The 25,661-nt window shown below is 33.1% G+C and overlaps 4 protein-coding genes across 13 annotated transcripts; 2 read left to right on the top strand and 2 right to left on the bottom strand.

Annotated features, from left to right (window-relative positions):
* Positions 1 to 2,722: 2,722 nt before the first annotated feature.
* LOC125866851 (KH domain-containing protein At4g18375) lies at positions 2,723 to 9,455 on the top strand. 7 transcript variants are annotated; one of them, XR_007446576.1, is made up of 12 exons: positions 2,775 to 2,900; positions 3,007 to 3,034; positions 3,968 to 4,569; positions 5,758 to 6,153; positions 6,251 to 6,505; positions 6,660 to 6,917; positions 7,109 to 7,173; positions 7,289 to 7,364; positions 8,367 to 8,414; positions 8,535 to 8,568; positions 8,644 to 8,746; positions 8,846 to 9,455. XR_007446576.1 is itself a non-coding variant. In XM_049547219.1 (9 exons), the coding sequence occupies exons 3-8, from the start codon at positions 3,991 to 3,993 to the stop codon at positions 7,335 to 7,337; spliced, it is 1,602 nt and encodes a 533-aa protein (XP_049403176.1). In that variant the 5' UTR covers positions 2,723 to 2,900; positions 3,007 to 3,034; positions 3,968 to 3,990; the 3' UTR covers positions 7,338 to 7,364; positions 7,542 to 7,811. The 7 variants fall into 7 exon arrangements, 4 of the variants coding, with proteins under 4 accessions (XP_049403176.1, XP_049403177.1, XP_049403173.1 ...); XR_007446575.1 differs by lacking the exon at positions 8,367 to 8,414 and adding an exon at positions 8,231 to 8,278; XR_007446574.1 differs by lacking the exons at positions 8,367 to 8,414; positions 8,535 to 8,568.
* An 835-nt stretch (positions 9,456 to 10,290) lies between these two features.
* Positions 10,291 to 13,605, bottom strand: LOC125867390 (uncharacterized). Of its 2 annotated transcripts, XM_049547872.1 has the most exons (7): positions 13,487 to 13,605; positions 12,015 to 12,164; positions 11,413 to 11,481; positions 11,241 to 11,288; positions 11,083 to 11,136; positions 10,815 to 10,878; positions 10,291 to 10,718 (listed from the first exon to the last, which is right to left on the bottom strand). In XM_049547872.1, exons 2-7 carry the CDS (start codon positions 12,147 to 12,149, stop codon positions 10,642 to 10,644), a joined length of 447 nt encoding a protein of 148 aa, XP_049403829.1. In that variant the 5' UTR covers positions 12,150 to 12,164; positions 13,487 to 13,605; the 3' UTR covers positions 10,291 to 10,641. The 2 variants fall into 2 exon arrangements, with proteins under 2 accessions (XP_049403829.1, XP_049403828.1); XM_049547871.1 differs by lacking the exon at positions 13,487 to 13,605 and having other exon boundaries at positions 12,015 to 12,212.
* Positions 13,606 to 17,341: 3,736 nt separating this feature from the next.
* Positions 17,342 to 19,406, bottom strand: LOC125868285 (photosynthetic NDH subunit of lumenal location 2, chloroplastic). Of its 3 annotated transcripts, XM_049548921.1 has the most exons (4): positions 19,007 to 19,406; positions 18,871 to 18,937; positions 18,653 to 18,786; positions 17,342 to 17,687 (listed from the first exon to the last, which is right to left on the bottom strand). In XM_049548921.1, exons 1-3 carry the CDS (start codon positions 19,351 to 19,353, stop codon positions 18,688 to 18,690), a joined length of 513 nt encoding a protein of 170 aa, XP_049404878.1. In that variant the 5' UTR covers positions 19,354 to 19,406; the 3' UTR covers positions 17,342 to 17,687; positions 18,653 to 18,687. The 3 variants fall into 3 exon arrangements, with proteins under 3 accessions (XP_049404878.1, XP_049404877.1, XP_049404876.1); XM_049548920.1 differs by having other exon boundaries at positions 18,871 to 19,402; XM_049548919.1 differs by lacking the exon at positions 17,342 to 17,687 and having other exon boundaries at positions 18,546 to 18,786; positions 18,871 to 19,402.
* On the top strand, positions 17,546 to 18,442 carry LOC125868287 (casparian strip membrane protein 2). The gene is made up of 3 exons (XM_049548922.1): positions 17,546 to 17,763; positions 17,859 to 17,982; positions 18,079 to 18,442. The coding sequence occupies exons 1-3, from the start codon at positions 17,546 to 17,548 to the stop codon at positions 18,292 to 18,294; spliced, it is 558 nt and encodes a 185-aa protein (XP_049404879.1). The 3' UTR covers positions 18,295 to 18,442.
* Positions 19,407 to 25,661: the final 6,255 nt, after the last annotated feature.

The raw sequence follows: 25,661 nt of genomic DNA, 5'->3' as shown, positions 1-25,661 counted from the left end.
ACGTGTGGCGTTTGTAGTTAACGCACCACTGAGTGGTCAAAAAAAGGGTTTAAAATGTTGGATTTCAGTGGGTTCAGGGCTCAGGTGACAAAATGAGACAAGTACAAGGGTCTCCCAGACCATTCTGCCTTAAAAATAAAAGAGAACATAATTTTTTTTAATTTCTGACATGGCGCTGACATGGCACTGATGTGACAGCGAGTGTAATACACCACATATTATGAGAGTGGTGTTACACGTCTCAGGGGTAAATAAATTCACTTTTAAATTGTAAAGGTGTGTAATAGGTCGTCATAATAGTTTAAGCATGTAACTGACTTTTCAAGACAAGTTGAGGGGGGAATCTATGTCTTTTCCCCATAAAAATACATATGATAAAACTAATTTGTTATAAATATTAGACATAATTTTTCGATCGATAATTACCAAATATTACATACATATGAATTTGTCGCACTTGTATCCACAAGACCATGACCAAAGATCCATGTTAACATTGCATGTTATATACTATTAATCAATACTTCGTAATTATTTCTTATGAGCATGACCTTCCAATTTGATTTCATTAGAGATAAATTTTATATAGAATAATGAGTGCACCTGCATTTGTTAACTTAGAATTTTTATATATATATTTGTACAAATAAAGTTTAATTAAATTGTGCATTTTGTATAAATAGAACAAAAGTGGATTTGGGCTAATCGTAATTGATTGCTTTCATGCTTGAAATTTGAGTTTTAAATTTGTGACTTCTGTTTAAATTAACGGTTAAGCACAAATAAGTGGATTTGATAATTTGAACTTGCGTCAATTCATACATTTGCACTACCTTAACCACTAAGCTATTTCTCAATGATTTTACTTGCATGGAGTTTAATTATTAACACCTCTTGTGTTTTCATCAATATATACGCTATCGCAGGCAAGTCCAACACAATATCATCCCTTCTTCGTCATTGAAAATCTTTTGTCATTTATGTTAATATAATAATAGTGCCCCGCCGTCTTCAAATTTTGAATCCACCTCTTATTTTCTCTACCCTAATTAATTCAACAAGATATATATTATCTCTCATCAATACAAATATTAAAATTTTTGAATCCGCCTCTCACTATACATAAATGCTTGAACACATAAAAAGTAAAAAAAAAAAAAAACTTTGTTACAAAATATATTTTTGGTAATGATTGTCTAATATTTAAGGTTAATTTATAAAAATCGCACTAGCTTAAGAGTTAATTATTTAGATTCATGCTAGTTTGTAATATGACGATCTTACCAAATTTTGGACTTCAGATACATGTATGTGGTGCGTCTAGATACATGTATACATGTGGTCAAAATTAGGTGTAATTTACTCTAGATACACTGTATCCAAGTGGATTCACATGTATCTAACTCTCTTACTCGCCGTTCTCCTATCTCGCTCACCACTCTCCTTTCTCACATGCCTCTCTCCATATATATATATATATATAGTGTGTGTGTGATTTACATGTATATGTGGATCTCGCTCGCCTCTCTCTTTCTCTGTCTCACCTTTCTCCCTATTTTGATATATTTTGTAGCAAAAAATACACGTTGGTGTATCCAAATTGAAATCCAGTATGAAATTTCCAAATTATAAGGAGAATGATCAAATAATCAAATCGGTTGTGGGGAATCTAATTTGACAACTTGCTTGCAAAGAAGATACACTTTGGATTAAATGAATACATGGTATTTATATGAAAAATAGTGATGATATATGGACTCATGTCCCTCCAACAAATTGTAGTTGGTAGCGGAGGAAGTTTAATTCTATGAAACAAAGCATGATTGATTGGTATAAAGATGAATCATACTGTTTAACTGAGAGTGATGAATATTCAGGGAAAGTTATTACAACTTAGTGGGGACCTTGGAGAGAGTAAAGGGATCCGATTTGGTATGGAGCTCGATTCTACTATCTACACACAGATGCATACTATGGATGACAACCTAATATCTACACACAGATTCATACTATGGATGACAACCTAAGATAGACTGTTGACAAAAGAGAAAATGAACATGCTACATATTTCAGTGGACGATTTAACATGTTGTATGTGTGATGATAACATAGTGGAATCTCAACGACATCTATTTTTTTTTTAATGTAGATGGACAACAATAGTACAAGAAGAGTTGGGAAGATGGACAAGCTGAATGCAAAAGTAGTAGGTGTTACCATATTTAAGTTGGATAAAAGAGCAATATTGGAGACAATTCATAAAGAAGTCGACAACAACAATTTCCGGGGCAAGGATCTACTGCACATGGAAAGCAAGAGATTGGAAGCAATTCAAGGAAGTAAATGTAAAAACAGAGATAGCTATTGCACAGATACAGAAAGAAATCATTGAAATAATAAAACAAGTAAAAGACTCTAGAAAAGTTCGAAAGTGCAGTAGTTCAATTCAGAAACTCTGTAACTAGCTTGTTATTTTTCTTACTGGTTCTCAGGCTCGGAATGACTAACATGTCAGTTATTATTCATTGGAGTGCTCTTTACGTATAAACACTGATTATCTATGATAATTTTTTCATGATTAACCAAAAACATAAAATATAGTAGAAATATTTGTCTAATTTGATAGCTTTTTCAAATATTTTACTTTGTTACAAAATCTCTTTGATAATGATGGGCTAATATTTTCTCTAGTGTATATCTTTGTTAGGCCTCATTAAGGCCTAGGTACAACACTTCTAATAAGACCATCTATAGTCGGTTAAGTATTTCAGTATTTGACAAGCTTTTTACAGCCAAACCCTAGAAACTTCCCCATTTGGCAAAAATTTTCTTTATATTCTCTGCAGTATTTGGTACTTTGAACACAACAGACCCACGGATTGATTCTTCTCCAGAACACTGTAATTTTCTTGCTTTTCTCTCTCTCCATTGTGTTTATAGACTATTTGTGCCTTTTATGCAAAATTAACAAGATTAATCATTTACCCTTTTCTGGAATCTTGGCAGTGATACAGGTTTACTAGACAAACAAAAGGTGAGACCTTTATGTTTTTTTTTTGGTTGTTTTTTTTTGTTCTTTTGATTCTAGAGAAGTGTAGTGAAGAAATGAAGTTTTTTTTTGGGGCTAAAAATTGAATCTGGATTTTTTTTTTGGGTAAAGTTGGCTACTTTGATGGGAATTATGGAGTGTTAGAGATTGTATATCTATAAGGGTATCAATTTCAATCATGAATTTGGGTTTCTGTGTAAAAAAGAGGAGAAATATGGTGTGTGTGAAAATTGCTTCTATGTCTGTTTTTTTTTTTGTTTGTAAAGTTGATTGCTTTGAAGAAAATTATGTAGTGCTAGGGATTTTATTGCAGTAAGAGAGGGTCTTTAATCTCAAACATTTAATTTGTATGTGTGTGAACTTGCAATTTGTTGCTTGGGTGATTGCAAGAGCTTTAGGAATTAGGAAGCAAAGGAGATCCAATATCTATTGTATATACATAAAAGATAATCTTAATCTTGTATTGATAGTGTAATTTTTCCGGCCTACCTGGCTCAGCCCTTGAGAGTTACTGGGGATTTTGTCATTGGTAAGTTTTAAAGGAAAATAGAAGTCTTGGGTGAGTGAAAATGGCTTCTTTGATTTGAGGTTGTCGTTGATTACTTTAAAGGAAAATCTGGACTACTAGAGAAAACAGGGCCTTCAATGTCATCATGGATTTTTTCTGTGATTTTGTGTTGCAACTTTCTTGGTTGGTTGGTAAAGCTTTTACTTGGTGTTATGGTTATTGAGTGAAGCAATATAGCTTTATTGGGAAATTGATATTGCATATGATGTAATTTGCACCACTTTGCATTGTGCTTCATTTTTCAGGTTATGTTGTCTGTATGTTCCACCTCATGATGTTCTATGTAATAACACTTCATGAGTGGTTAGTTTGTTTCTGATCCAAGTTGATACAGAATATTTGGTTTGTAGGGTGACACATTCAGCTCCTTGACATGGCAGGCCAGAGGAACAACTACGGTAAGAGAATGCAATCGGAATCTGACTATTCAAGGAATGATGGAAGTAAGAGAAGGACTCCAACTGATGAAAAGGAATCAAATTCCATTGGACCAGAGGATACTGTTTTTCGTTATTTATGCCCCACAGGAAAAATTGGAAGTATCATTGGAGTTGGTGGGGACATTGCAAAACAATTGAGGACAGAAACTAATTCAAAGATTAGGATTAGTGAGACCATACCTGGCTGCGAGGAGCGTGTGGTAACTATTTATAGTGGAAGTGAAGAAACTAATGTCTCTGAAGATACTGGTGACCTGATTTCACCTGCTCAAGATGCTTTATTCAGGGTGCATGACAGAGTCCTTGCTGAAGACCTGCGTATGGACGAAGATCTGGAGGATCATCAGCAGATTACTGTAAGGATGCTTGTCCCATCAGATCAGATAGGTTGTGTGATAGGGAAAGGTGGACAAGTGATACAGAATTTACGAAGTGAAACAGGTGCGCAGATTCGGGTGTTAAGCAGTGAGCACTTGCCCCCTTGTGCTCTAAACTCGGATGAGCTTCTCCAGGTAGTAGCAGGGTCCTCCTCACAACACTTTTGAGTACAGTTTATGTTAACCGTAATTCTGTGTTATCTCTTAGATTTTTTTAGATAATTAGAAGCATTCATTATGCATGTACTCTAGAGTACTTTTAGGCATGTATGGTTTAATTTACCTGAAGTAATTTCATCAGAGTTTTAAGTGCGAGCACTTCCCTTGATCGTATTTGATTTTGGTACCTGGTGGAATAGTTGCGATCCGTGCAAGCTGGCGTAGACACCACCGTCATATAAAAAAAGAAAATTGCTTCACAAAATATAATAGGTAGCTAGATATGAGGTTTTCGAGCCTGATTAAAAAAATGAGTTTTTTTTACTTTCCAGCCTTGGTGTCTCTCGCAATGAAGAGGCTTTTTTCTATGCTAGCTGATTGCCTGGTTTAGCTTGTCAACCAATTTTTAAGTATGTTACTTACAAACTTTTCCGATAAGATTCTATATTTCCTGTTGGCCTAAGATGAATTTAAATGGGGAATATAGTCACTGAGGATTCATATAGTGAACTCCAACTTGCTTGATGCAGAGGTGTAGTTGTTGCATGGATTGTATGTCAGTGTATAGGTGTGAGTTTTGCAAAAACCTTAGTTTTAGAGAAATCCTAATTTACCTTAGAAGATCAGTATATTGGAGTAAAATGAGTTCGTTGAGCAGAATTGTTATAAAGGATTCCTGCATTGACTGACTAGTTCGAGATTGAGGGGTAGTTGATTGGTATGGAATATAACTGTGTGAGCAGAAACTTAAACATGATTCATTTGGTTTCTTTTTTGAGAAGGCAAAGTAGATCTTATAAATAAATTAGCACAAAGGAAGTGGGTTACATCTGACAGTTATTTCTAAAAATCAGAAGACATAAAAAGAGTACCCCATCTAATCCTGAAGGGCTTCTTACAAGATTGGTTTGGTTCTTTAAAAGCAGTTTTTTTAATCTGTTAGCTATAACAATTTTGTAGGGCATCTATTTGTGAAACTTGATGGTACCAAAAACACTGACTAGGAATAATGAAAGAAATGGACAATCAATAGTTGAGTGAGCAACTGCTGTATTCAAGTTTTATTTGCAAATTCCCCACTATGCCGTCACTTTAAATGATGCGTCTATCTGGTTATATGAAAATGTAAATGATGTGTTGAAGAGATTCTTCTTTTATTTTCAGATAACCGGTGAAGGTGCAGTTGTTAAGAAAGCACTTTATCAAGTAGCAGCACGCCTCCATGATAATCCATCACGGTCCCAACATCAATTGCTGTCGTCACCCAGCATATTTAGGTCTGGTGCTGGACTTGTTAATCCTCATGCTGGTACCCAAGTCATGGGTGTGACATCATTGATGGGTCCTTACGCAAGTTACAAAAGTGATGGTAGAAGTAGATCTTCTTCTGTAAAAGAGTTTGCAGTTCGTTTGGTTTGTCCAACTGAGAATGTAGGAGCTGTAATTGGCAAAGGTGGAGGCATTATCAAACAGCTAAGACAGGAATCAGGTGCATCTATTAAAGTCGATAGTGCTGCGGCTGAGGGAGATGATTGCATTATATTTGTATCAGCAAAGGAGGTGAGGAACTGTTCTTGGTTATTGAATTCATTATTTGATTGCTAGGACTGAGAATGCTTCTCTGGAGCGTTTGTTGCTTATCCAATTGTGATCGCAGGCATTTGAAGATCAATCCCCTACCATCGATGCAACAATGCGTTTGCAACCAAGAAGTAGTGAGAAAACTGAAAAAGAATCCGGGGATGCTATTCTTACGACTCGCCTGCTTGTACCTAGTTCACGAGTTGGATGCCTTATTGGTAAAGGTGGTTCCATTATCAATGAGATGCGGAATTCCACAAGGGCAAGCATCCGCGTTCTTTCGAAGGAAAATCTTCCCAAAGTGGCATCCGAAGATGACGAGATGGTGCAGGTAAACAGGTTTTCTATTTTTGTCCTCGTGTAATATTGTCTCACTTGGTTTGTTTAACTCTCTGTTCTTTGTAGGTTGGGGGTGTGATATTTGGTTTAAGTGTTCTCCCTATGCTGAAATTCTTATGTCATGGTATTGTGTTTTTCCCCTTCAGATTACTGGAGATGCTAATGTTGCTGCCAATGCGTTATTGCAAGTACTTATGCGTTTGAGGGCCAATACATTTGAGATGGAGGGATCTTTTCCTGCATTTTCTCCTGGCCTTTCTTATGTCCCCATGTCTGCAAGCATGCCAGATGGCTCAAGATATGGTAACCGTGATAATAGATCACGTCGGCATGGTCATTCATCTTATTCAGGTGGACATGATTACAATGATTTGTCTCCAAGTGATAGTTATGGTGGCTCACAGGTAAATACTCAGTGTTCATCTCTTAGAAGTTAGTTTGATGTTATCTCATTTTTACAGGTAAGGATCAAATTATCTTGTCCTGTTGTTCATATTCTAATTGATGGTTTCTGTATTTTTCCATCTATTTTGCTGCTATCCTTGTATAGCAAACAAAATATGTCAGAAAGTAGATCTGAATTCATATTTTTCAGGTTGGTGGTGGAGGTAATTATGCACCATATGGCGTTTATTCCTCTGGGCGACCTAGCAGTGCAGGGTAAAGCATTATCTGACTACATGCTTTGAATTAAGGCTATGTTTCCCGCCTATAATTAGTCTCTTTTCATTTACTGTAAAAAGGTTTTGTTATTTACTTGTTCTAATCTTTCCAGGGTTTCTAGCCATAACCCTTCTGCCTATGGAAAATCTTATGGATACTAGGGTGTAGAGGGTTATTAGCAGCCGGAGGTACAGAATTTCACCTTTTTTTTGGTCTTATACATAATTAATGGGCATCTCTGTTCTGTACTTCAGTATAGCCTCAAGCGCATCTTCCTTTTGATAACTTTGACTAGCCTGAAGCCTGTATTGCATCTCTAATGCTCTTTCTTTTACTTTGCCTTTTCACACTTGCCATCTAAACAGCTATCATGTCCGATGCCTGTTCCAGCCCATTGCCCGCCCCTTTTGACGAAGCCTCCAGCCTAAGAACAGAGGACCAGACGAACAAGATAGAGAAACTTGTGGCCATCCTTGCCCTAGTATTTCTGTTTCTTAGGTGTTACCAGCATATATATTGTAATGAAACAACGCCTCTTAGTCATTGAAGGCCTTTTGTACCCAACAATACCTTTGCTTTAGTGGTTTTGTGTAGCAGACTAAGCCATGACAGTTTGATGTGGTGGTTCTTCTTTACTTTTTGTTTGTTTGTTTGTTTGTGTTCTTAAGAACTTTTGTGACGTTTCCTGTTGACCAGTTATGCTACAGGATTGAACATTCTATTGCTTTCTCTTGCATCGATTTTCATGTTTTCTTGACAGCTTTCCAGTTATTGAACAAAAGTTCAAGTCAGGTTTCTGCATTTCAGGAGGTAAAAATGTCATGTTTACTTGACAGCTTTTCAGTTAGTGATCTTGTATATGACATGATTCCCGCTATTGGGTTCTATCCTTGTCAATGAAGCCCTTCTGTTAGTTGCTAGCACAGAGCTTTTAAGAGATCAATCAATAGCTAATTATGATCAAAATTCACATTCACGTTTGCATGCTATGGTATACACTGAGAAGGCATTTTCTACTGAAGCAGTGTTAAATTTTCTTCTCTTGCTTCTCTAGGGTAGGAGGTACTTGAGATTGAGAATTGCTTTTCAGATCGTTGAGTAGGCACATTCACGTTTGCATGCTATGGTAGACACTAAGAAGGCAGATTTCTACTGAAGCAGTGTTAATTTTTCTTCTCTTGCTTCTCTAGGGTAGGAGGTACTTGAGATTGAGAATTGCTTTTCAGATCGTTGAGTAGGCACATTCACGTTTGCATGCTATGGTATACACTAAGAAGGCTGATTTCTACTGAAGCAGTGTTAAATTTTCTTTTCTTGCTTCTCTAGGGTAGGAGGTAGCTTTTCAGATCGTTGAGTAGGCATGAATATGTTTTCAGAGCTTTGGTATATGTGGTAAACCTGTCTTATCTTGTTAATATTCATGCTCCCTTGGCCTCAAGGAAATGATGGTGTTCCTTTGGCCTTTAGGAAATGATGGTGTTGGTCACTGCTTGATGTGTGATCATTTTATGTGATCGATTCTGCAGAGGATTGATAGAAAATTTAATTCTTATGATAAATTCCTACTAAGGTAAGTACTTTTCTTTCTTGCAAATGTTATTTCTTACACCGTGAGACAGATATATTATTTTGGTAGGAACATACACATCCTACTGTCAAAACATTTCAGGAGGAAAGAAAGCTCTATCACGTGTATTGCCAACTGCTTTTTACCCTTTGGAGGGCTTCATGAAGCTTACAGTAATGGAATTACTGGGGTTCCATATCTACGTGTGTCATTCCATCAGCTTTATTTCATTATTTGAGCATGGAGTTCTCTTTGCTCTGTGCTGTTTAATAAGAGTTCTGCACTGTACTTTCAAAAGCCGGTCCAGTTTGTTATGTTGTTTGTTGGACGGCTGAGTGTAATTAACCCTTTAGTGTGGCCTTTGAATGGTCCATTTAAAGCATTCTTCTAAGTAATTGATTCGATGTAATAGAGTAAAAGCTCACACCTCCTTAGTTATAAGGTACTAAATCATTACCACCACCAGGAGGTGGTTGGGAATTTGGGATCCCTCCATGTTCAACCGGAGATCGCATTCAAGCTCTGAAGATGGTGGCATGAAGTTGAATTAGTTGGGTCAGTGAGCTTCACAAGCCATACTTATTCCTGGAAATGTTAAAAATAAAGAAATTGTTAAGAGTTGTATTGTCATTTCTATTTAGTCCCAACAGGATTCATATGTAAAGATACTGGTCTTATTGAGTTGATAATGAGAATTTTATCCTTGTTGATATAAATTTTTTTTGATTGCACGTTTGTGTATGTAAGGTAGCAATATAGGTGACAATCTCATGTCGCTTCCTTTCAATTGATGGTTAACAAGCATAATGTTTGATGGTTAAACACAAAAAATGTACATTAAACAATGGTAAAGTCTCGGGTGTATGTAAGGCTCAAAACTACCATCACTCACGAGAAGGAAAAAAAGAAGAAAAATGTTGCTAGAAGTCCACTAGTTTTCAACGAATGTGAATCTTTTTCTTTTCATCCATGAATGTGGAACTTCTTTGATGCATAAGTGTCATAAGGCATCTAGAAAGTAATAATCGTTTGGATTAGTTTCAATTAGACTAATACGCCTCTAGTTGGATACATAATAATTACTTTAACTTGCTTCACATTTAGACATCTTAACTTGATTTAAGTTAGCCTTGTAAGTATCCTCAACTTTGAAAATTCACATCTGGAATGCACCCCTTTAAAGTTAAGGTATTTAGATGTATATTTTCACAGTTAAAGATGCACACGAAACACACCTATTACGTCAAGTTGAAGCGTCTAGATGGTCACAATCGAACTCCTTTTGTAGCTCTGAAAGTCAATAGCGTTTGCTAAAGTGGTGATTAACTGAATTGTTTGTTTTCTGGGGACTTCCAACCTCAGTTAGTGACCTCCATTTGTTTGAACCAAGCAAATCGAATATGACCTTTTCCAACTACTAGTAACAAGGTTTTAGGAACATAAATTCTTGTGTGTTCAAAACCAACTTTGTATGAGATCATAAAAATGAAGTCAAAAGAAATCTAGTTTGTATGAAATCACAAATATGAAGTGCAGTACAATGTACCAAAAGGGAAAGACATTAATATTGCATAAACTGTATGTCTTTAACATTTCATTATAACATGGATCAATCTAGAACTTTTACCACCAAAAAAGTACAATATATCATATGATGGCATTATAGCACAGCCAGATAGGGCAGTTTTCTGAATTTTATGCAAGGAAATCAGCTCAGTATAGGACAACAAATCTAATCTCAGTACAAAAATTCGCCACACGAGCAATTATTCTCTTTCTTTCCTTCTTTTTTACCTCTATATAAGTAGCTAGCCTGATTTACAACACCACTTTCAGTTAATTCAGCAGGAAACTTTGATGAGGCTTCTCAAGAATGTTTTGGTCCTGGTGCCTCTGATCTAAGACTTATTCTCACCATCTGCTGCTGGTGTTCCGCTCTGCTCATCTAGCTGGGCAAGATCGTTGTTGCTACCATCTGCTTGCCAGATTTTAGACGGAGAAGAAAGAGGCAAAGGGGTTGAGATTTGCTTCCAGTATGATCACACTACAAGAATAGCTTTTAGGTACATACCTTCACCGGCATCTGTCAGTTTAGCTTCTGAGAGACGAGTACGAAGTTGCTGGTGTGGTGTCGGCTGATATCAAAGAATACATAAGCAATGCAATCTTGTTGTGATAATTGAATACAAATTGAACATGTGGCAACTTGATAGTTAACTTCCTTATGTATGTATGCTTCAGTATTTAGTTTGAATAAATAAAGGAAGATACAACTTCTAGCCATTACGAGCAACAATATAAATTGGAAATGAGTTTCTCAGAGTAACAGGGTAATGCACCTCCAATTTTGGGCGAAGTGCCTCAGCAGGTGTTTTGGCCTTATGTCCCCCTTGCTGCAATATAATAGAAAATGAAAACATGGTAAAAGATGCTCAAACTTCAACATCAAACTTTAGCTGAAGACTGAAACAGCCAAAGTTACACTAAAGCTGAGTACCTTTCCTAGTGCCCAGTCCGCAGAATCGAAAAAAGCACGTTCATGGTCCTGGAAAATGTTAAACGGGTTAATTGAAAATTCAATGAGGACAAGAGTCGAAGTAAAACACAAAACACATCGAGGAAAATAATTTGAGATACAAAGAGTTGAAGTAAAAACCGAAAATAATCACCTTAGTTATCAATGGAGGTTTCTTTTTCACTAATCCACCATATTTTTTCTTCATTAGTTCCTCCTGCTCCTGGATATATGTAACGAGGAAAAGAATTATGCCCCAAATCTCAAGAAAAATTGGCAGAAGTACAGTAAATGTTTCGTGTAGTTGCAGTAAATTTAGGTCATTTTCCTTGACACGTTCATCAACTTACCGTCTCTACCTCAAATACCCTTATACACTTATAGATGGATACCAGTCCTATGAATGAAATCTCATTCACATGGTTATATGCCACAGAAAAAGATACTAAGTACATGGTGACTGGCATTTTAAAGATTTGGGTTGCAAATGGAAGTACATAGGGACTATTTTTAGAAAATCTTTTGGTGAAAAAATGTATTTGCTTATCATTTTAATTTATGCTCCATCATTGATTATTATTCTAGAGCTTTGAGCTGCAAACAAAAGAACTAAGTATATAGGAATTTTTTATGAAAACCTTCGGTATAAAAATGTATTCCCTAATCTGTATCACTTTAACATATGCTTCATCATTCACTAGCATTGCAAAAGCTTTGAGCAAACGGAATCAATTAGTTGCATATGAAAATATGTACCGCTAGAGATGGATCTTGGCTTTCTTCTTCTGCACCCTTTGGATCTTCTGCAGGAAGGTCATCATTTACTTCAGCTTTAGGAGGATCATTACCAAGGTTTGGTTCCTTGCCACTTTCATCTGAGGGGTTCGACATTTTGTGTGCTTGTTTCTGCAAAAATATATCTGGTTTGGTATCACTCATAGCTAAGTTAAGCATACACAGCTGATTTTCCTGACCAAGAACTCTTCGCTTGAAAACATTTTAATGGATACCATTACAAGAAAATCCAAATATAGGGCATCTTCCAGTTAGATTTTGAATTTAAGGTAATCTTAAATTTAAACTGAACGCAAAGAGTTCCAATTGATCTACATATCAGAAAACAACCGTAAACAGACTAAGGGTACAAGTAAATGAAACAATCAACTAATCATGAATCATGGCATATGTAATCTTAGAAAACGAATGAAAATCCAACAGTTAAACATGACAATCGACTGCCCTGGATAACATAAAGCATCATATAACATCAAGGATCTCGAACACAGAATTCTAAAAATCACAGATCACAGAAACAGATTGCAGTCCACATACACTTAATCACAGTATTGACGGACATTCACTCCACTTAGTCAACACACACAATAAACTATATCCTCAAAGAATCCTAAGATTGAAGAATAACACATCTAAAGATGAAAAAACTATAGGTACTCCTATTACTCTATAATGTACATCTTCTAGTTTGATACATAAGCCATATCATACAAAAACAACAAACTTCCCGCAGTTGATTGAAACATTGAATTTCCACCAAATCTTACAGTAATACCCCTGAGAATCAATCACCCACACCAAATGTGTGCTGGTTCAATTTTTACCATCCCCTTCCCCAACAACAACAAGAAGAAGAAGATTGTGTAATATCACAAGTGGGGTCTAAAGAAGGTAGAGTGCACGCACACCTTACCCCTACCCCTACCTCATAGAGATAGCAAGATACTGTTTCCGATAGACCCTCAGCTCACTATCTCCATCCCCATCCCCGATCCCCGAAATTCAACCGGAAATGACAACTTGTCAATCAATTTCTTTTCAAGATATCAATTCTAGCTCAGCTTAAACATGCAAAAGAACAAAAAGAAGGTAAAACACAGAACTATAAATACCCAGTTCACGAAATATGAAATAAACGCACAGATTCAGTAATTCAAATCAATTTAAACACCAAATCAATCATCACAACAGTGCCGAATTTGGATCAAAACTAAAATCCCATTAACACCCAGAACGCAAATAGTAGATTCACATATGATAAACCTAGTAAGGAGGAAAAAATAATAAAAAAGAATCGAACTTGATAGCACAAGAACAGGAAATAACTATTGAAAATCGCCACCTTTTTAAAAAATACAACAAACATAGAACCCAAAAAGGCAAGAAAATCAGTTTTCAGATATGGGAAAATGATGATGAAGAAGAAGGGTTACCTGGAATCTGAAGTGAAGGTGGATGAAACCGATGAGTTACCAGAAATATGGAACAGAAAGAAAGACGAAGCAAAATAAACTGTAAAATGAAAGAAGAAAAATAAAAAGAAAACAAAAGGTTGCGTTTTCATTGCACTAGAGAATATGGGCCTTCTCATATTGTGGGCCTGGGGCATTTTTGGGCTTTTTCATTGTTTTTGTGGGAAAAGTGCCCAGATAGCTGATTTTGCCATGTGGGGCCCACTGTTTAAGTCACGTTCTACGGAGCGATGGTAAGACTGACTTTGTTGTATGGCGTAGAGTGTTGACTAGTTAAGAACTTTCGCGATCAGAAGATGAAAGTTGTGAGAATGAGGATGTTGATATGGATGTGGGGATATACTAGGAGAAGTAAGATAAAATAAAGATATCTGGTATAGCTAGGAGTGGCGTCAATAGAAGAGAAGATATGTGAAACGAGATTGAAATGATTTGGGCATATGCAGAGGAGATGCACGGATATTCCAGTACAAAAGTGTGAGAGGTTGGCTATGAATGTTTTCAAGAGAGTAGAAGTAGAGACAAAAGAAGTATGGAGGAGACCTGATTTGATAGGACATGACACAACTTCAGCTTACCAAGGACATCACCTTAGATAGAAGGTTATGGAGGACACAGATTAGGATATGAATTTAGTTAGGTAGTTGAGTGTTGTCTCACTTATTCTTCTATACTATTAATTATGCTATTAATTGTGGTGTTACTCTTCTAGTTTCTTGTCCTTTGATTTTGGTTATTATTAGTGGGTTTTTTACATTTTTATTATTGTTTTATCTTATTATGACTATTGTTTAGGATAATTTGACATGTTTTCTTTAGTATTTTGCTGGACTTACTCCATTTTTGTTATTTCTTCTTTATATTGGTTTGGTCTACTTTTTTCTTGAGCTGAGGGTTTATTGAAAACAACCTCTCTACCTCCAAAGCACTGACAATGTTTGCATACACTTTACCTTCCCCACTTCATGAGATTACGTACACTGAATATATTATTATTGTTGTTGTTTAAGTCACACTCTAAATTTATAAAATTTTGAAAGTCTATCCACTTTGAAATAATTTCGATACGTGATGAAGTTGCAAGAATTCATACCTAAAGTTACAAATTTTGTTTGAAGTTGGTAGGTTACTTCACCCACAAATGATTTGAGTTCAACCAATTTTTGCATGCACTTATTATTCAAATTTCAATAATATAATCCATAATTCAACACATAAATCTAGTCCGGGTATGCTCAAATTTGAAATACAAACTACAAATGTCATAAAGAACAATTTATATTAACTATCGTTTCCAACAATTTGAAATATAAGTAGCAAAATATACTATTTCTATTTCAACTAGCTATCCTAAAGATGGCTACCTAGTATAAACTTTACCAAATTATTGTTCATGCCCTAGTATTTGAATCCTCTTTAATATCTTTGACACAAGCTGTTTTTATTATTTTTAATTTTATAAGAGCAACATGAACCAATTGATTTGAAATAATGATCATAACTAGCTCACAAACGCATACTTGTTATGCAAGAGGTCTAAAAATATTTGACTCTCATAACATGCAGCTTATCATGTGGGTTTCATATAATATAGGGAAAAATGATAAATATGCCCTCAAACTATCGAAAATGGTATATAGATACCCTCTGTCATATTTTTGGGACATTAGTGCCCCTGCTGTCCAAAAAGTAGAGCATATATACCCTTTATACTAACGGGCCTACACGTGTCATAATTTTATCTACCGACCTAACATTTATTAAATATCGGATCGACGGATAAGATTGTGCCACGTGTCCCTATTTAGTCTTCCGTTAGAGTGAAAGACATATATGCTCTAGTTTTTGGACGGCAGAGGCATCAATGTCTCAAAAATATGACGGAGGGTATCTGCATACCATTTATGCTAGCTCGGTGATATATTTGTCCTTTTTCCCTGTAATATATCAAAAGATCTTCTGAATAATTTCTTGAGAAAATGGACAAATATACCCTTGAACTATCGTAAATGGTATGCAAATATCCTCCATCATACTTTTAGGACATTGGTGCCCTTGCCGTCAAAAAACTAGAGCATATATGCCCTTCACTCTAAGAAGACTAAATAGGGACACGTGGCACAATCTTATCCGTCGATCCTATATTTAATAAATGTCGGGTCGGTGGATAAGATTATGACAGATGTATGTCTGTTAGTATAAATGGTATACATGCTCTCATTTTTAGATGACAGGGACACCAATGTTCCAAAAATATGACGAAGGCTATTGCAACCAGTTACGATAGTTCGAGATATATTTGTTCTTTTTCCCTAATTTCTTTAATTATTCAGTAATGTCTGTCTTGCGCACATTGATTGCATCGTTCTTGATCACATTCAGAAATCTTCTATACTTCTCATAGCTTACCTATCATTTCCAAAGTAGTATATCCTTCGTGTTCTAATTCATGTGCTATAGTCTGAATCAATATAGAATTCAAAAACAGTACGTAAATTTTTAAAACATTATAGAACTTTAATATCAAATACTTATACCTCTTGTATTATTAAAAAAATAAATCCTACATTACACATTTACACCCGTTATGATATCTCTATTGTTCAAAAAACATTTAAACCTTTTATATAATTACAAAAAAGAGAAATTTATACTATATTAAAATATTATTATTTAATTAAATTACAAATAAATTATGTATTTTAAGTGTAAGAACTAATAGGGTTATAACCAATAGTTGGTAGTTAAGTAATTTGTGTTCATTTCTTATTTATGAGTACCTACTCCTAAAATGATCGTTAAGGTCATTCACTTGATTTCCTCAATGACTTTACTATCGATGAATCAAGATATGCTATGCAGGTGTCAAGGCGAATACATTGGTGGTGGATATGCCAATGTATGATTTGTAGATATTGGTAGAAATAGAGATATTATATATAAACTTAAAGCTGAAGCCACAGGCTTCATTGTTCATTATAGTTGAAAATAGGGGATTTCCTGTAATGTCATTAGAACTAGATATTGCTGCCGATCTACATGTTGATCTTTATTATACTAGGATGCAAGAAAGTTTCAAAATATAAATGATCAACACGTATTTATTCTCCTTTTAAGGAATAATTTTTTTGTTAAATTTTTATCTTTGTTTTTTTAAAAATCATAAAAATAACTAATATGTATCAATAAATCATGTAACATACTAGCTGAATAAGTTTGTGTAACGAAGCAAAAGCAGAACTAAAAAAAAATGAAATAAAAAGGTTCACACCTAGAAATAAGTTAGACTTTGACCTACTCCATAAACTTATTCTCTGCTTTATTTCTCATTGTTAATTAAAAAGTCAGCCTGTGATTATTAATCATTGAACTTTCTTGTATTCTAATTTCTCATCTTCGATTCTCATGTTCAAGTACAACTTTGTGCCTAATCCAAAAAACCATTTAGGACCATAGCCATTATTATTAGTATATTATCAATTGACCTAGTATAACAAATCAATGATCATAAAGTATGTTTGCAAAACATTTAAAAAACAAAAAAAAAAAGGACAAAGAATGTTGTAGTTTCTATCGAAAACAACCTCTCTGTTCCATAAAGTTAAAAGTGACGTCTGTGTACATGCTATCCTTCTTAGACCACACTTTTGGAATTACAACGAGTCGTGTGTTGTTGTAATGTCGCGGTTTCTTGTATATAATAATACATTTTCATGAAAAAAAATGTTTCCAAAGTACATGTTATGAAGAAAGTAGAGCAGGTAAAAAGTCTAGCAAGTTAATGCAAGACTTAACTACTTCATGGAATATCATGTATTGAACCAGAAAGTTGTACATTTCATTGATTAAATAAGCAAAAGCAGCAACTAATTATGTGTCATCAAAACCTAATATTATTTGTAACTCTGTTACATGATTTGGTTCACTTGTTAGTATAAATTCGCGGTCGATCACACTTAACATACAGATCATAACAACAAAATTTGATTTGAGTTTCAAAGTTTGAGCTAAAAGGGAAAGATGAAGGCAGTATCAATTGAAGCTGGAGAGGGATCAAAGGCCAAAAGAGTTCATGGAGTAAACAGAGGGATCTCTGTATTTGATCTCATTTTACGTATCGTTGCACTTGTTGGAACCTTAGCAAGTGCTGTGGCAATGGGTACTGCAGATCAAGCACTTTCATTCAGTACACAGATTGTAAATTTTGAAGCTCAATATGATGATATCGACGCGTTTAAGTAAGCAACATTGCCAACATATTAGAACATGAAACAGAACTGTATAAAGGTTAACTAACACATTTTTTGTTTTGTTTTGTTTATTGTGATTGAAGGTTTTTCGTGGTTTCAAATTCTATAGTTTGTGTATATCTTGCACTTTCTATCACTATTTCAATTTTTCACATTATCAGAAGTAGAGCAGGAAAGAGCAGAGTTTTGCTCATTGTTCTAGACGCGGTAATACATTAAATTTCTACTGAAGTTTTGATATTTAGTAGTACTTTGTTATGAAGTTCTGCTGATGTCTTTTATACCTTGTGAAAACTTTTGAAGATAATGCTGGTTTTCCTCACATCTGGAGCATCTGCAGCAGCCGCGATTGTGTATTTGGCACACAATGGGAACACTTCAACTAACTGGTTTTCGATTTGCCAACAGTATACAGATTTCTGTCAGCGTTCTGCTGGATCACTTATTGGTTCGTTTGGTGCAATGACCTTGATGGTTCTACTTATTATTTTATCATCTATCGCGTTATCCAGGGTCTAAAGTGTCATAAATGGAGACTGGCTACACTAGCAATTGCTAGCCTTTGTGTTTATTTCTGTGTGTGTATTGTGTTTGTAAATGTTTAGTTTCATGATTTGCATTTCATTGTATCAAGATTATCATCAGTTGTATCACAAATGAAAAGATTTCCTCCTTACTACAATGTTTTCGTCTTCAAAAATCACGTTTAGTCAACTAATAGTTATTCTCTCAGAAAGTCGTAATTCAAATCAACTCGCAAACCAAATATGTATTCATAAGCTCTAATTTGTTTATTGAAGAAAGTCACTTTTTTGAACAAACTAATGAACATAAAATTGAGACTATTTCAATTGCTACTGTATATAATTTCAATCACCTCTGAGTCTGATGATGTTATGAAAACTCTTGATATCATGCAAGTAATCCCACCAATTCATCAATCGATTTCAACGTCTTCTCATAGAATACACGAGATTCATATACCTTTGGTGTTCGAATGTAGTAATCAAACTGCAAACGAAAAAATACATAGAAATATTCATAATACTGAATAGAACCTTGAAAATTTCTGAACAGGGAAATAAGGACAGTTACCTCAGCCATGTTATCAGTAAGCTCATTGGCAGTTTTAATATAAGACTCTTTTCGACTTTCAGGCACCCTGGACAAGGCATTCTTCATGTCCTGTTTAAGATAAGCTGATTTAAGACGAATATAAAACAAGACATACCTCCATGAGTTAGTCTCCAACATTTCCTTAATACTATGTAGTCCATCTGCTGTTTGGCGAATTCGTGCTACTGCATCTTCAGGGGACAATCCAGGCTCAAAGAAATGTTCTCTTAAGAATGATCGAACGCCCCAATTTTCAGCTAATGCTAAAGGGGTGAATTGTAGGCCTAGTGTCAATGGAGTGGCTAGAAAAGTCGCGATAAGTTTTCGTCTACATGAGAAATTCTCTTCATTAGTTGATAAGTTTGATTGGATTTTGGGTAATGTCTTGCATTGTGTGTGATGAGTTTTGGTTATTTTGATTTTTGGATGGAACAAAGTTGTAGGATTTGTGAAAGTGGTCATGTTTGTGTAACAAGGTTAAAGAATGTTTGATGGTTTTTGAGAGTTTTGGTGTGTGTTTGGATGGATAGTAATTGATTTCCCTAAATCCAAAATGGACCTTAGGTTTTGGTGACTTGGCAATTATTTTATCCTCTTTTTTTTCCCAATAAAATTGGTGTTGTTGGGTCAATGGTTAAGAGGCTTTGTTCTAGTTGGCCCAATTTTGGAATTGTTAACTTTGGGCTGGCCTGTTCACTTGAAAGGTTCACGTTACTTCGGAATCAATCAAGACAGAACACTAGTAGCCCTATTTTGTAGACAGGTTGGGATCAATCTTTTAATTTTTATCTCGTTGAACAATGTTCCACTGATTTTCTGTAATCCCTAGGCATATCCTTGACACTGCTTACAAAATCATGTTATGAATATGGTTATATTATTTGACCTTCATACTTACCAATATTTTTTTGACCTTCATACTACAAGTTGTATCTCAATTCTCATATCAAAACAAATTTGAGTTCAAAATTGGGATAAGACACTAGATAGATCTAAATTATGGTGAAAATTTCAACTACACACCCTGCCAAAGAGTGGAGTAATGGTATGGGGATTAGTTATCCCGAATTAAAACAATGAAATTGCCAAAAACACCCTTGAAATCTCTGAAATCTTTTTTCTACTAAATAAGGTGGAGAATATTTTTGTAAACAAATTATTTCTTCTTTGAAATTATGGAATACATGTTATTTAGTTTTCAATATAACAAATCAAACAATATCAATAAATCATTTTCATGCATAAAGAGAATTAAAGCAATTTAGGCAAAAAGAATACATTCATGGTTGTGCATGAATAATTGCTTTACAGCCAAAAAATCTAATGTCTCTAGCTCCCACATAGTTGGACTAATAATAATTGCTTTAAAAATTTAAGCCACACCTTTAATGACATCCAGTGGGGCTACCTATTCATATATAGTACTTACAGAAAATGATAGATGAGAAATGAATGGATTGGGATGAGAAAATGATCTAAACAAATCACAATAATAAAGTTCAATTATATGAATCCTCATTAACTAAAAAAAATAACTACAACATTTTTATAATCCCTATTAGTATAAGGGTCGTTAATAATCTGTTTGGCTAAACTTTAAAAATATAAAAAAATGTTTGACCAAATTTTAAGCGAAGAACTAAGTGCTTGTAAATAGTAATCATATTCGTCAAATTATGGCATGCGTAGAAATACGTCTTGAAAATATTGGTCAAATATAAACTACTAATAAAATACTTCACAAATGATTTAGTTAAACACAAACTGATCAACCAAAGTACTTTTTCAAAATTATTTGATAAGATGTACTTATCAAATTAAGTTGATCTTAGTAGCTTTGTCAAACACGCCATAGAAGACTCCTAAAAAGCAAAAGCATAGAACCTAACACAAATATATTAACATACACGTATCAAAGGGTGTGACTTAGTGGTCAATGTGATTGAGAATCTTGAGGCCTTAGGTTAAAAACTCAGCGGAGACCAAAAATACTAGGAGTGATTCTTTCCATCTGTCATATCCTTAATGGACAGAATTACTTGATACATGTTGCTGGTGGGAGGTGACAGGTATCCCCTGGAATTAGTCCAGGATAAAAAATAAAACATATCAACTAATTGCTATCGAAGGTATAATTCTCTTTTTCTTTCATTGTGTTTTAATCTTCCGCTATATTCACATTAATTGCAACAAATTAAAGATCTTTTAAACAGACGTTCTTTTCATATGATTTTAGGTTTATCTCTCATCTCCCTTTCGAACACGTTCACTACTCATGCTTTCACACCTATAGTCTGATGTACCTACAAGTTATCGTTCACACAAAAAATGCCAAGTTTCTCTCATTTTATCCTGAAAGTATGTTACTTGCCAATTAAGGAAAGAAAAACACAAAGACCATAAGATAATTTTACTAAATTAGTGTATATATTTAAGGAGTACGTAGTAGATGCCGTGAACGGCACTAAGAAGTATTACCATATTTTTTGACTTATAAGATAGTTACATGCATGCATCTAGTCGCAATTCACAAACATTTTTTTTTGAAATACGAAATTATATGAATAAAGAATAACTCTATAAAAAGAAAATTAATGATTCATATAAATCGCTTAGTGAAAAAAGTATCGTTTTTCAACACGTGTCTATGAACATCCGTCAAAACACTATAAAAATCAACAAAAAGTTGGCAATACGTACTCCCATGTTGTTGTGCTCAATAATATTAATATTAAGTTATCAGGTTATTAAAATATGGAATTGTCATAAGGGATTTTTCTTTCCCTTTTTGGGTAATTAATTATTGGGGTATGCATGCCAAAGTGATTGTTTGTGTAAGTCGCTCGTCATCATGACTAATCTTATTAGTCGGAGCTTTAATGCGGATTGTAACACAAAGTGGAAAATAAAAAATGACTAATTGTAATGAAGGAATACTTTTATAGAGTCAAACTTCTTTATAATGCTGTTGTTTGTCAGAATATTATTCAATTGCTATAGTAAAATATTACTATAAAGAATATATAATATAACATAAAATGAAAAATATATTGATTCTAGAAAGAACTTGACCGTTATAATGGAATATTGTTATAGAGGATGATTATTAAAGAGAGATCCATATATATACATGACTATTTGGCATATAAATCTTTAGCAATAAGTATAATTTAATCAACTATAATGAGTTATTTTACTATTTTTCTTAATTTAGTACTTACTCTGTCTAATAATAGTTGTCCAATTTAGAAAATCAAGAGATAATTTATCTTTTGTGTCTATTTTACTCTTTATATTATATATTATTTACTCCCTCTGTCCCTATATACTTGTCCACTTTTAAATTGAGACACATGTTAAGAAAATAATGATTGACATAGTGAGTTTATCATTTTATTCATATTAATTATGAAGTATATTGATAATTTTTTAATGAAGAATTACTTGGTATTTTGGATCAATTTAACATGGGGATATAATATCTGATTTTCCCACTTAGTTGGATACTTGGATTAATGAGTAGACTAATAGCTTCATATACTAACACCTTTACAATTATTCAGTTGGGGCTTACTTATTCATAAAACTTATAGAAAATGACAGCTCAGAAATGTATAAATAATGATTAGAAAATTATTTTAAAAATGAAGGAACACAAAAAACATAGGAAATATATACAATTAGTAGTATAAGCTTAATTTATACTACATTTATAGTTAGTCTAAATAATATTTATCCAATAATCATTATAACAAAAATTATTTTTAACGACAATAAATATACACATTAACGACATTAGTTAGTTGCGTTAGTTCCAATGCCGTTGCTATAGACTTTAGAGATACTTATAAAAAGTGTTAATTGTCGCTAATTAATTAATGTTAAAAATTATTTTTTAATATAGTGTTTATATTACCAGCTAATTATAGAAATTAAAGTTGTCTTAACATATATTTCACTTGGCAACAAAAAATTAAAGTGTCACGAATGAAAAATATATTTTCACTTGTAAAATTAAACTATCCGAAAAATCAATCCAACGTATAATCAATTAATTTCTTAACATGTCTTTTTATGAAAAGAAGAAATTTTTTGTATGAATAAATGGGACTTAAATCTCACAATTTTTAAAAAGCTTACTAATAAATATCTTTTAATATGATTGATTTAACAATATAAAATTAAAGATTTGCTCTATATTAGTCTATTACTTGTAAAAATTAAATGGAGCAATAAGTTGAACGCGTGTTCAACGATAGCTGGAGGAACAACGTAAATTGTAATTAGTATATCGTGTACGCCATTGCAAACATGACATACTTTTTAATGATATAGGGACGGTCTCAACTCTCAACTAAAAAGATAGCGAGATTGATCGCAATTTCAAGAATATTTGACCAATCATTCGTGCGGCTGGTTTTAATTTTCCATTTGACAGCTGATCAAATGAGAGGGCGCCATCTACCTACTTGTGGAATAGAGGAGGAGGGAGAATTCATTGATGATAAGATGTCAAGGCGATTGAAGAAGGCCATAGATGAAAGTAACCGATGCTTTGATTATTCAATCGACATCTTACTGTCATTTTGTACTTGTCGTCATGTTGACAAAAGAGTAGTTTCGATTAATTTTACTTGCTATTGAATTTTTTTTCTCTCTCTTATATATCTTGCTAATCTAGTATTGTCATATAAGAGAGCTGTCTTTATGGATAAAATATTTATATCTTGAGTCGACATAAATAAGAATAAGTTAGTCAAATATTATTTTTGATTAATATTTTTTCAAAAATATATAAATAAAATTAAAACAAATATTTTAAGACGAAAAAAGTACACAACAACAACACCCAAATAAACAACACGTAACCAATAGTCCAATATTCTCATATTATTGTGTTCACTCGATCACTTATATATCAAAAAATGGAAAGGTCAAATTTCATTCCCGTTTTGTATAATTGACAAGCACAGAGTGAACACAATTATGTTAAAAGTATATTTGGATGAATTTATAATTTATGATTTTTGATTTAAAAATATATTTTTATTTTACTCGTGTTATAAATCAAAAGTGTATTTAAAAATATTTAAAATAAGTTAATTCAAATAAATTCTTAATTTTTTCGTTACTAAACATTGTTTTACATTTATAGACTAAAAGAAAAAGAAACCTTGTTATCATTATTTGAGTGCTCGAATTTGAATAGTACCACACATTCTTGAACTCTTTTTTCTGCGTAATATATATATATATATATATATATATATATATACATAAAAGTAAATTTATATATTAGTTTCTTCGTTCTCTTATACTTATCATTGATATTTCACTTTTTGAAAAATAAATTATATAAAATTTTAACTAATACTTAATTTTAAAAATTTATATTAACATGAAACGTATTTTTCTTTGTTCCGAAAATACCTTATAAGTGAAAGATAAATACACATGCCCCTTTTTTTCTTTGCACATACCTTATTCCTTGAACTAAAAGTTTGATCTTATCCAAAAAGTATTTTTGGCAAAAAAAATAATATCCAAAAAGTTTTAATAAGGACTTTGTCCTATTTAGAAGAAATTTCGGCGGAATATTAGCCGTTAAAAAAAAGAAGAAAATCCACCACGAAAATTATTCCTTTTTTCTAAAATAACTTTTGTTTTATTTAAAATTATTAGTATTTCATTATAAATTTTGAAATCCAATATTTTAAATTTTAAAGAGTGTTTCAAACATATTTTTTAACCTTTATCTTCGTAAATTTTAAATAAAATATTATTTCCACTATTTCAAAAAAATTACAAATAAATATAACTTTAATTTAGTTTTATAAATTTAAAATAAAATAATAAAAATGTGAAATCTATGACAAACGCCTACCAAGTTAATATAATAGTCCAAAGTTATCACCATTGAAATGATGGGGATATTTTGATTATTTAAAAGGGGCCATGCATGCACCTATCTTTTTTCTTTTCTGTTTTCAAGTGGTTGCACTAGACCCGCACAGTCCACAACTTTATATCAAGAGAGGTCTGAGTTCAAAATTTAAAATTTCTGATTAAGGATAAAGAGATTCCAATCATTTTGTTATAATAAGTATTTTATTTTATTTTTATTGAATTAGCTCACTGAGAAAACATATGGTGAAAATTAGATTTTCATTGAAATACTAGGAAAACTGTTAATTTTCCATGTGAAAATACTATTTTTTCCCAACTGATTCAATTAAAATATTTATTAATATAGTCACTGAATATTAATCGACATGTGTTTTACTTCATTAAATTACGTAATAATGGAAATCGCATTGGCTTGATATAAACACCAATGCGGGTAAGTTTTTCCATATTCATGTAGTAGAGGAAATTTTGGATGCTAAATATTATTATATATATTAACTTCAATATGAATTTAAGATAGTTACTTTTTTTAATAATCATACAAAACAATATCACACTTAAGTCAGCTAAGAGATAATTCATGTACTTTTTTTTTATGATAATATTAATTAATTCTTATTCTGATAAAAATATTAACTAATGAAACAACTATAGGATCGCTTATTGAATAATTCGGTTCGATTTTGAATATTATTCAAAAAGTCTTACCTAGGAGTATGATTAATTTTTCTACGCGAATTTACATCATATAATTGAATTTTTAAAAATAAGTCTCCTTTTTGTAAGCCTATAATAATGAATTAGGTAATTAATTAATCCTTATTCTACTAATCAGAAGACAAAAAACCAAAGAAAAGAAAAAT

Source organism: Solanum stenotomum, chromosome 6 (assembly GCF_019186545.1).
Source record: "Solanum stenotomum isolate F172 chromosome 6, ASM1918654v1, whole genome shotgun sequence".
In the NCBI taxonomy this organism is placed as follows: Eukaryota; Viridiplantae; Streptophyta; class Magnoliopsida; order Solanales; family Solanaceae; genus Solanum; species Solanum stenotomum.
This window is presented reverse-complemented; position numbering and strand designations above follow the sequence as displayed.

What these genes read in the sequence shown, in the direction of transcription:
- LOC125868287 (XM_049548922.1), top strand. Translation starts at nt 17,546, where the DNA reads ATGAAGGCAGTATCAATTGAAGCTGGAGAGGGATCAAAGGCCAAAAGA. An exon ending in GATGATATCGACGCGTTTAA is followed by an intron (nt 17,764 to 17,858) that starts GTAAGCAACATT and finishes TTGTGATTGAAG; the next exon opens with GTTTTTCGTGGTTTCAAATT. An exon ending in TGCTCATTGTTCTAGACGCG is followed by an intron (nt 17,983 to 18,078) that starts GTAATACATTAA and finishes AAACTTTTGAAG; the next exon opens with ATAATGCTGGTTTTCCTCAC.
- LOC125866851 (XM_049547220.1), top strand. Translation starts at nt 3,991, where the DNA reads ATGGCAGGCCAGAGGAACAACTACGGTAAGAGAATGCAATCGGAATCT. An exon ending in ACTCGGATGAGCTTCTCCAG is followed by an intron (nt 4,570 to 5,757) that starts GTAGTAGCAGGG and finishes TTTTATTTTCAG; the next exon opens with ATAACCGGTGAAGGTGCAGT. An exon ending in AAGATGACGAGATGGTGCAG is followed by an intron (nt 6,506 to 6,659) that starts GTAAACAGGTTT and finishes TTTCCCCTTCAG; the next exon opens with ATTACTGGAGATGCTAATGT.
- LOC125868285 (XM_049548920.1), bottom strand. Translation starts at nt 19,353, where the DNA reads ATGACCACTTTCACAAATCCTACAACTTTGTTCCATCCAAAAATCAAA. An exon ending in TTACTGATAACATGGCTGAG is followed by an intron (nt 18,787 to 18,870) that starts GTAACTGTCCTT and finishes TTTCGTTTGCAG; the next exon opens with TTTGATTACTACATTCGAAC.
- LOC125867390 (XM_049547871.1), bottom strand. Translation starts at nt 12,212, where the DNA reads ATGCTTAACTTAGCTATGAGTGATACCAAACCAGATATATTTTTGCAG. An exon ending in AACCTCCATTGATAACTAAG is followed by an intron (nt 11,289 to 11,412) that starts GTGATTATTTTC and finishes AACATTTTCCAG; the next exon opens with GACCATGAACGTGCTTTTTT. An exon ending in CACTTCGCCCAAAATTGGAG is followed by an intron (nt 10,879 to 11,082) that starts GTGCATTACCCT and finishes CTTTGATATCAG; the next exon opens with CCGACACCACACCAGCAACT.